Consider the following 11,387-nt stretch of genomic DNA (forward strand, 5'->3'; position numbering starts at 1 on the left):
AGTCTTTTGAGTATAGGAGTTGGGAAGTCATATTGCGGGAGAAAGTGAGGACTGCAGATGCTGGAGATCAGAGCTGAAAATGTGTTGCTGGAAAAGTGCAGAAGGTCAGGCAGCATCCAAGGAGCAGGAGAATCGACGTTTCTGGTCTTCCTGAAGAAGGGAACATCGATTCTCCTGCTCCTTGGATGCTGCCTGACCTGTGCTTTTCCAGCAACACATTTTCAAGTCATATTGCGGTTGGACAGGACATTGAGCCTCTTCTGGAATATTGTGTCCAGTTATGGTCGCCCAGTTGTAGGAAGGATAGTATCAAGCTGGAGAGGGTTCAGAATAGATTTACCAGGATGCTGCCAGGTATGGAAGGTTTGAGTTATAGAGAAAGGTAGGATAGGTACTTTTTCCATGGGAGTGTAGGTGGTTGAGAGGCAACCTGATACAAGTTTATAAAATAGTGAGGGGTATAGTTAGAGTTAATGGTAGTTGTCTTTTCCCTGGAATGGTGGGGTTTAAGACTAGGGGGCACATTTTTAAGATGAGAGGACAGAGACTTTAAAAAAGGCATGAGAGGCAAATATTTTCCACAGAGAGTGGTTTGCATGTGGAATGAACTTGCCGAGGAAGTGCTGGATATGAGTACAATTACAACGTTTAAAAACATTTGAATAGATGAACAGGAAAGGTTTGGAGGATATGGGCCGGAAGCAGACAGGTGGGACTAGTTTAGTTTGGGACTATGTTCAGCATGGACTGATTAGACTGAAGGGTCTGTTTCCATGCGGTATGACTCTGCATATACATTTGATGGTGTTGTGCCCAATGTTTCTACTATTTGCAATTCTGTGGTAACAGAAAACAGTCAAGTGAGCTATGGGAGCAGAACACTGTGGTTGCTGAGGTGCTGCTCTTCTCAACCAACATTTTTTTGAGCCCTAACAGAAAACAAATGCTGTATATCTGGATTGCTTGACTCTGCATATACATTTGATGGTGTTGTGCCCAATGTTTCTACTATTTGCAATTCTGTGGTAACAGAAAACAGTCAAGTGAGGTAAATCAAGCTATGGGAGCAGAACACTGTGGTTGCTGAGGTGCTGCTCTTCTCAACCAACATTTTTTTTGAGCCCTAACAGAAAACAAATGCTGTATATCTGGATTGCTCCATCATTCGGTTATTGATGACACATTAATATCTTAATATAGTCTTAAACCCTGACAAACCTGCTTTTGTCTACATTTTCTCTGTTCATTTGAGAATAAATTTTAAAAAAGGAAGTGTTTCATGTTTTCTAACAAACATTCACTCACTTTATAAAGATTTGCCAGTGTCCCTTGTCAATAAACTGGAACTTCAAAGAATGGACAACTATCTCATTCAGAAAATTATAGATGTCAAGACACCAAGCATGAATGTGTGGGCAAAGAAAGTATCAGACTGTTGCTGTGGACTGTTCTTTTATGGTTGGACCCATTCACCGGTCGATACTAGTGGTACACTGCATTCTGTTTCAATTATGGCAGGCTTGAACAGAGCATTTTATATTGTCCCTGGATGGAATTTTCCATTTCCCAGTGTGATAACCACACACTCACATACACACAACACCACGGTCAAATCAGGACAAAGTTGAATAAGGTTATAATGCTGAACAAAGCAATCAGCACTGTAGAAAGTATTGGATAATTTGGGCTGAATGTAATTGCTGAGATATGTGACAACAGTGCTTGTCTCACTCTTTTCATGGTAAAATGACAGCTCAACAAAGGCAGATGTCTGCAACAGCCTGATAATTTTAATGTAAAATTCTTTTTGTCATGTTGTACCTTTTTTTTTCTCTAGAGTGCAATTCTGATAAGACTGCATGGTCTTAGTTTAACTGAACCAAAATTAAATATGCCCAGAATTTGCATGCCTTTATTAAAATTCTGTTTTCACGACACTGCCACAGTTAACATCACTTTTCAAATTACAAACTGAATTCTAGTCAAAACTTATCTGAGACTTTTTCCATTAAATTACTGGCAATGTTAATGAAGTGCAGTGATGTAGTAAAATGTAAATGGAGTTTCATATGATCTTTGTAGTTTCACACAAATAGAGTCATAGAGTCATACAGCACAGAGACAAGCCCTTCGGCCCACACTGGTCCATGCTGACCAAAACGTCCATCCACACTAACCCCATTTCCCTGCACTTGGCCCATATTCTTCTATACCTTTCCTTTCCATGGATTAATGTATTCCCTCCATCCCTAATCCCTCCCTTTTTACAGCATTTTTACAAAAATTATGTTTAGTTAACTGCTTAGTAAAGCAGAGTTAATCTTTCAAGTCGAGTGACACTTCTTCACAAAAGCAGTTCTCCAGCAATTTCTGATTTTGCTTCAGGTTTCTGGCATTTACAGGTCTCATTTCACTTCGACTTTTATTGGCTAAATGATTGTGTTGATTTTTTTTGTCTCATATTTTTCACACCCTTCCATTCTCTTGCAGATACTGGCATATTAGCCTCATGGTTACCAGCAGCTTTCCCGTGCCTGATGCAACTCGTTATTGAGAATGACTGTAACGGTATGTTTGACCTTGATGATGGCTGCATCAATCCTCAATTGGATTCCCTTCTCACCAAGTGTCTATTCATAAATTTTCCAAACAGGTCAATGGGTGTTGTAACCACAGTAAATTTCTATATGAACTATTTTCCTAACGTATCCACAAACATCATGATTAACATGACACTCCTACTTAGTTAACTAAATGTAGATCAAATGTTCAAAGTGAAACTTGCCTGTCTGTGTGACCCCAACATTCAGAGATTTGGTCAGTCCTGAGTCAGGGGTGCTATTCCGAGTCAGTCACGATGATGAGTAATGGTCAGTTCTGTGCAATGTTATCAAGTCTGTTGCTGTGGTGAGGAGTTTGGAGAAATCAATAGTGAGGATTAGAGGCAATATGCATGGATGCTTAGGGAAAATAATAGTGCAGGAAGTGGTAACTCACCATTTAAGGATGGGAGATGATAGAGTGTGGGAAGACACCAGGTACTGAGGGAAAGGTTTCATTGACATTGACATGTGAAGCCTGCAACTCACTTTTTGAAGCTCAACCTGTGTCACATTCAATTCTCATCTGAATCACAAGTACACAATTGACATGAAACGTGGCTGCAGCCATACCACAACTAGGCAGAATCAGTATTTATTTCTCTATAAGGGAATGGGATCTATGTGTGAGTGATGTGAGACTCTTCAAGAAGCAATGAATTAATCAAACACTCACTCAGTACCGATTTAAAAAACATCTGTAATCACAGAATCCTGCAAGTGAACCTGATACATTGGCCAGCTATGTTGATTATAAATCTTGGTCACAAGCAATCTTGACCATGTCATTGAACATTATAAATTGCTCCTATTAATCACTGTGAAGCAGAACTTAGGTCTGGTGAGTTATAAGGTTTCATCTAAATTCCATATTTCCAAAACTTATTCCCAGCTCTTATAGCCTATAAAAGATCCAGGAGCTCCATACCTCACATACCCTTGAACTGTAAAATCTGTACCCCATTATCCCATATGAAAAGTTGTCTTTATTAGATAATGGGAGTGAGAGAGTGTCACTGGGGAGTCAAATTCTCAATCTTTCTACCACATTTAGAATCTTCTACTATCTATGTGGCAACTGGCTTATGCAGCATACATCTGAATCTGGTCGACTACCACAGAAGAATACAGTCCACTGTACCAACTGCAAATGCAACTTACCATTTGTTCTTTGTTCACTTTTCCTGTTGTTTAATAAAAGTTAAGGTGGCAAGCTGATTGAAGCTTTCCCAGCATCCGATGCTCCCTCATTCAATAATGGTAAACTTCCATGGGCACTACAGAATGAATAGCTATTCCTTAAACTGGGTTATAACACTGTGTGGTGTTCAGAATGGCAGCCTCTCTACCTTCAGCTAATCTCACAGTCAATCACAGAGCTAATGATGAAGAATGAATACATATTTACAAATGAATCATTCTATTTACCTTGAACTTCCAAAGGGTTGAATGCTTCAGCCAGGAATCTTAGGCTTTATTGCAAGAGGATGTGAATACAAGAGTAGTGCAGTCTTGGTTAAATTATATAACTGATTATCCAGTACTTGGAATACCATGTGAAGTTTTGGCCTCTTTATTCAGAAAAGATATTATTGGCAGTGCAACAAGGTTCACCAGCTCTTTTCCCATGATGACGAAACTATCCTCCAAACAGAGTTTGGCCAAACTGGCCCACTGTTCTCTAGACTTCCTAAGAATGAGAGGTGATCTCATTGTAAAAATACTTGAAGGGATAAACAGGTGGATACAGAGAAAATGTTTCCTGTGGTTGGGGAGAATAGAACCAGAGGTCACTTTTCAAAAATAAGGCAGAAACCATTTAGGTTCCACTTCGATACCTCTTAGGAGAAGAAGAGAATCTTCTTTACTCAGAGCGTGGGGACCTTTGAAATTCTCTATTACAGAGGGCTATAGAAGCTTAGTCTTTTGAGTTTGAGTAAGATAGCGATTGATAGATTTCTGATTATCAGTGGTGTAAAGAGTTATGGGAATGGGGTGTGCAGAAGTCTACAGTCAGCCATGATTGTATTGAATGGGTTAATGGGCTGAATGACCTGCTCCTGTTCCTATGAAGGAGAGGAGCTTGGCATTCCAGGAGTGTCCTGACCATGGGGGCAATCCTTCCCATACTGGAACTGTGAGTAGTGGTTGCTAGCTTGTAGTGATTGATCTGGTGTACAGCTGGGATTTAAATATGGCATCATCAGCAGGAAGCCAGGAAGAGATCAGCAGCCCTGCTGAGCCCACGATAACGTGACAGCGGCACTGTGGGGGACTGATACATAGGTAATGAGGTGAGCAATGGAGAATTACATGAGAAAACCCGCTACAGCTCACTGAAAGAAACCTTTATTTAAACTGCCTGAAGTTGACACTTAGCCAAGTTTTGGGTAAATTAAGCTTTCCATATAAATTTGGGAGCAATCACATGCTGCCAGATATTTTCTTCAAAAGCACAAATAATTGGAAATTGTTGTGTTGAGGAAACTGAAGCATTAACTTTATTCAGTTGCTGTGCCATTCTCTCTAGGAAATGGCTTTTCGTGGTTCTCAGGGTACAGATTTAACTCAATCCAGTGTCAAATCCAGGAAAGTGAAAGCCTAGCTCTCTCATTTTAATGACTAGCAATGCATCCTGATTCCTGACAAATATGCAAATAAAAATCACAGCAGAACCGGTGATAAAATGAAAACAACAGAAGAAGGCTAATTATATAAAATGACCCATGTGTTTCCTCACTTTTCTACTCTGATGAATGTACCTGAACAGTAGAGTACAAATGCTCTGTTCAAATACTTGTATATACAAATATATTAATTATACATTTTATACGATTAAAATACAGACCTATTTTGAAATCAAATACTTTGGCATAACGAAACACCTGTGGTATAAAAATCTGTGCTACTTCATATTCTGCACAGATATGACTGCAAGAAGTAATATAAATATGAATGTCAGAATATTGAAAGGAAAACTCAATAAAACAGGACATCCACAGTAAATGTAGTAGCAGCTCAAATAAAGATCCCTAACAGTCAACACAACACAAATGCACAACTGAGAGAGAAAACAAAGTTTGAATGTTCAACATACATCAGGAATAAATGAAGCAGGTCTGTCATGGAAAACTATGAGCAACAGCTATTTGGAATTCTACTCATGATTTTCTGGAAAGTGTTTGGCAGGGGAATTGATGATAATGAAGGGGCAAGGTACAAATGTATGACTCGATATATAAAGAAATAGTTTTGCAGTGCTTGCACGCAATGTGTTAGGGAGGAAGAGATAGTACCATTCTTCACTCCCATCTCCTTAGAGGGATTGTAAACAACACTTGTTATACTAGCATGCATTTTTATGAGTTTCAATTAATCCATATTTTCCATTACAGATGCCAAAAACATATATGGTGTTATACAATGCTTTTCTGTTAAATAATCAAGACAAATGATTTGGATTTACTGTGCTGTAGTTACCCAAAAATAATTTTATATTCGGTTGCCATTTTCTATTCTTTTTCCCTCCCTGGATTGGTGGAAAGAGCAGCTGTTTTAAAGTAATTAAGTTACAACTAAAAAGTGTTTCACCATTAGTACTGATTTTAAAAGCCACACAATTACCAAGAATTATCATTAACATGCTTTCACTTGTCTTGACTATGTGAGGGAGTTGAATTAACATAAACAATTAGAAATGAAGCTGGGTTACTGATTACACTTAACTGAATACTATTCAACTCTCTCATTCTGGAAGGCTCAAAAACGTCCTGATAATGCAACCAGTATTCAGTGTTCAAACAGAAGAAGATAGAGGGCTTAATTTGAACTCTGTATAAGTGAACAGATTTTGAGTGTGTTCAAATTAAAACACCATGACAACCAAAGGATTAAAATTACATTGAATAAATGCAATGGTATTAGTTAACAAAACACTAATGCAGCTTTAATGTTTAAAAAATCCAACCTAAAGATCATTATATTCAAACTTACATGCGACTGTTGGGTGAGATTTTTCGGCCATCTCTGAACCATGTGACTTGGGGACGGGGAAAGGTAGAAATTCTTGGTGCCCTGACAACTGCAGCATTTCCCTGGGAGACACTGAGATGTTTTTCACCACTCTCAAAGTTTGCCATATCTAATAAACAGAAAACAGTATTATAAACAGTTTTGTTCAGATGTTGACATCTGTGCTGTACATTTTATGAAACTCGCTGCAAATTGGGAAACCTTGGCTTTTTTTAGTTACAACATCAAGAACAACAACCGTTCAGAAATTTCTGTGCAGCAATTAAAGTGAGAAAACAAGTGCGTATGTGCCGCGATTTTTGAGTCACAGTGTTTTGACATGCCTCACGTTTCAAGTCCAATGTGACCCTCTTTCTTGGAAGCAACACTTTCTGTTTTTATTTCAGATCTCCTGCATTCACAACACTTTTTGATTTTAATTGTTGATATTGAATTGGTGATCCCAGGTGTAAAGCAGTGGTCAAGAATATTTCAGTTAGAGCTGAGGAGAAAAGTAAAGGGAAGCTATTCTACGGTGCTTGTATTTCATGATAATTGGTTTTGGAATGCCATTGATGGGAGAATAAAAAGCAGAGCAGCCACCATCTTTGTCTCGATGATATTACATGGGCAAGACAGTGTAAAAATGTTTATGTTCACTGAAATCTGGAAATGTATCTCAGACACTGATGACACTATCACAGAAACATGGCACCTTTAACAGCACAGAGGTCGTTACTTTGAAAATTGTCATGATGGCCACAATAATTAGGAATTTTTGAGAGTATTAGTGATTTTTTTTCACCAGCCAGATCACTTTGTGATATTAGACCGTTTTTTGTTTTTAACATGCTCATGACAAAGTTCCTCCTCCACATTTCCTTGATATTGATCATTCATGTACCTTGCAGCTAAAATAGCATGTAAGGCAGCAACCTTATATTTAGAATTTAGCAAAACGTACTCTGAAATGACAATTATCCTCTTTCAATTATGTATTTTGTCTCTATGGTTATGTTCCTGGCCTTTCATTGACAGCTACTCACCATGGGTTAGTGATATCAGGAAATATATGATATGTGGACTTGTATATAAACTTCATTGTTTCATGGGTATTAGTACTTTTCACATTACATAATTGTACTGGATAAGTTAATATTTCTCAATTTGGGTGTTTGTGATGAACGAAAGCCACAACTGATTGGTTCCGTAGATTATCAAATGATCTTTCAGTTTTAATGTTTGATTTCAAATGCAGTGAAGAAGGACAGGATAATGTGTAATTTTCTGTTTGCTGGTTCTCAGAGACATCCATGAGGTGATGGTGAGCTGCCTGAGCATTTGTTTCAAATGGACATGGGCTCCCAGTATAAAGAAGCTGTTAGTCAGTGTGTCTGATCCAGTCCCACCCAAAACCTGAGCACAAAGGTCCACCTTGACAAGTCAGTGCAGTACTGGAGGAATGCTGAAGTGTCGCCGTTGCTATTTTCAAGAAGAAAATACTAAAATGAGGCAGCATCTGCCCTCTCCGGTAAACATATAGGTTCCACAGCACTACTTTGAAGAAGTTAAAAATCACACAACACTCGGTTATAGTCCAACAGGGTTAATTGGATGCACACTAACTTTCAGAGCGCTGCTCCTTCATCAGGTGGCTGACAACCACCTGATGAAGGAGCGTCGCTCCGAAAGCTAGTGTGCTTCCAATTAAACCTGTTGGACTATAACCTAGTGTTGTGTGATTTTTAACTTTGTACACCCCAATCCAACACCGGCATCTCCAAATCATACTTTGAAGAAGAGTACAGGGATTATCCGCAGTGCCATGACCCACATTTATCCCTTAAACAACGTCACAAACATCAGTTATCCAACCAGCACCACACTGCTGTTTTCAGAACCTTGCCTTGTGGCAAAACTGGCTTTCCCTTTGGAATGAATTTCCTAAATTCTTGATTAGATGAGATGAAGCAAGGTGGGAGAAGTTCATGCAGAGCATAAACTCCAGTATAGACCTGTTGTGTCAAGCAGCCTGTTTCTATGCTGTAAGCATTTTGAAAATTGTTGATTTCACTCTGCAAGGCCAAAAGGGTAACTTGTACAAAGTGAAGATTTCACTGTGCTGCAGTAAGCACTTGTCCATCTGAGTTTGGAGCACTCCTGGGTCACACTATAGGGAACCCTGTTCTCCATCTAATCACTTCTGATCCTGATCATAGACTGCATGAAGCTGTCAGTGAATATCTAAGTTGAGGAAATTTTCCATTCTCTAAAACGCAAATATCTTGTCCCAGAATATAAAACAAACAATAAATTATTTTCGTCTTTGAACAGTGACCCTACTCATTTCTGAAAGGACTTAAAATTGAAAGATAGGAACATAAAAATTCAACAATTGTGAACATGTTCCACAGTTGCTAATTCATCTCATTGACTTTGAAGCATATCTTCCGTTATAGTGATGTATGTTGCTTGGTTCATACAAGGGAATCTGCAGCTGTCATCATTTGGACTGCAAAGCACATCCGCAATATTCTATGATATCCAACCTGCCAGACAATATATTAAATGTAACAACACTGCTTCTCCTTAATTCCAAGTTTCAAATAGCCATATTTCTTTCCCAACAATCTGTTTGTCAATTTCATGCTGTACATTCAGAATCGACCAGTCACTGATCTCAAGGTATTCAAGATGCTTTAGAAACAAGATCCTCAGTAAATGGATTACTGCAGTACAGATGATCAGGATGACACTGTTCCAAAAAGTCACATGGGGGATCAAGAGAGATTATTACAAGTATTTATTTCCTTACTGAGTTGGAAATTCAAATTTCATTATTTTAAATTATGTCTGAAAAACTACCTATCTGTCTGGCTTTGTGCATTACTATCTGTAGTGGTTTTACACAACATGTCTATTAACTATAGAATTCAACTGGAAGGTTAATCTCCTTCAGTGTTGTAACAGGAAACAGCATTAGGGCATTGATTTTGATGCCTGCCAGTTATTTTCATCATTAAGTCTATGACTTGAAATCTACCTAGAGGAATACTGCAGCTCTGTTGGTAACACGAATATCAGTTGTATTGTCGCAAGGGAGGAAGCAAATTACATCCGTTAATGCATTCGCTGAAGTTTCAGATTTGGATAGAAATGAGTTCAACAATGCCATTCAAACTTTGAGATCATGGGTGGTAAAGTAAATCAGACATCATAAAATGAAGAAGGAGGAAAAATACTTCACTTTAAACTTGCATTCTTGAAATAAAGACATAACATAGAAAAAGATGTTTCTTCAATATAACTGACAGTTGCAGTTGTACGAAAATGAGGTATTTGACATTTTCTGTTGTTATTTAAGTCCATAATCAAAACACGTATGAAACCCCTGAGGGTCAAAGTTGCACAATGCTACAAAACATTACTTCCATTGAACATAAGCTGTTTGAGCAATCATTCTGGGTTACCTGGTGACAGCATTTTTGCATAAGCTTACTGAGACCTTATCCGATGTACTCTTGTGCAAAACAACAATTATCAGTAAAATGCAGTTTTACATAGAAAACAGTCTCTGTGACTCAAATTTTAAATTGGGCCTCTACAAGATCAGTTGAGGAAAATGTGGCCTTCGGATATCTGTAAACCTACTTAATTATCACAACAACATGTTTTCTAAAAAGCTCACTGACAGCTTGGCATTGTACATTATGCAGGCATTATACAGGACACGGTCCTGTCCCCCTTAGTCCAAGAACTCCCCACCTACGTTTGGGAAACCACCCATGCCCTCCACCTCCTTCATGATTTTCGCTTCCCCGGTCCCCAACGCCTTATCTTCACCATGGACACCCAGTCCCTGTACACCTCCATCCCCCATCATGAAGGACTCAAAGCCCTCTGCTTCTTCCTTTCCCGACGTACCAACCAGTACCCTTCCACTGACACCCTCCTTCGACTGACTGAACTGGTCCTCACTCTGAACAACTTCTCTTCCAATCCCCCCACTTCCTCCAAACCAAAGGAGTAGCCATGGGCACCCGCATAGGCCCCAGCTATGCCTGCCTCTTCGTAGGATATGTGGAACAGTCCATCTTCCGCAGCTACACTGGCACTACCCCCCACCTTTTCCCCCGCTACATCGATGACTGTATCGGCGCAGCCTCGTGCTCCCACAAGGAGGTTGAACAGTTCATCCACTTTACCAACACCTTCCACCCCAACCTCAAATTTACCTGGACCATTTCAGACTCCTCCCTCCCTTTCCTAGACCTCTCCAGTTCTATCTCGGACGACCGAATCAACATGGACATTTACTACAAACCGACCGACTCCCACAGCTACCTAGACTACACCTCCTCCCACCCTGTCCCCTGTAAAAACGCCATCCCATAATCCCAATTCCTCCGTCTCCGCCACATCTGCTCCCAGGAGGACCAGTTCCAACACTGAACAACCCAGATGGCCTCCTTCTTCAAAGACCGCAATTTCCCCCCAGACGTGGTCGACGCTTCTCTCCACCGCATCTCCTCCACTTCCCACTCCTCCGCCCTTGAGCCCCGCCCCTCCAATTGCCACCAAGACAGAACCCCACTGGTCCTCACCTACCATCCCACCAACCTCCATATACAGCATATCATCCGTCGTCATTTCCGCCACCTCCAAACGGACCCCACCACCAGGGATATATTTCCCTCCCCTCCCCTATCAGCATTCCGAAAAGACCACTACCTCCGTGACTCCCTTGTCAGGTCCACATCCCCCACCAACCCAACG

At 39.9% G+C, this 11,387-nt stretch overlaps 1 protein-coding gene across 2 annotated transcripts in view; it reads right to left on the reverse strand.

Annotated features, from left to right (window-relative positions):
- The window catches only part of sdk2b (sidekick cell adhesion molecule 2b), a 949,565-nt gene that overhangs the window by 341,816 nt on the left and 596,362 nt on the right, over positions 1 to 11,387 (reverse strand). For both annotated transcript variants that reach the window (XM_043714747.1, XM_043714746.1), the window contains exon 4: positions 6,594 to 6,741. In XM_043714747.1, the coding sequence (XP_043570682.1) occupies positions 6,594 to 6,741 (148 nt within the window). The remainder of the gene's footprint in view (positions 1 to 6,593; positions 6,742 to 11,387) is intronic.

The sequence above is a fragment of the Chiloscyllium plagiosum genome, chromosome 24 (assembly GCF_004010195.1).
Source record: "Chiloscyllium plagiosum isolate BGI_BamShark_2017 chromosome 24, ASM401019v2, whole genome shotgun sequence".
Classification (NCBI taxonomy): Eukaryota; Metazoa; Chordata; class Chondrichthyes; order Orectolobiformes; family Hemiscylliidae; genus Chiloscyllium; species Chiloscyllium plagiosum.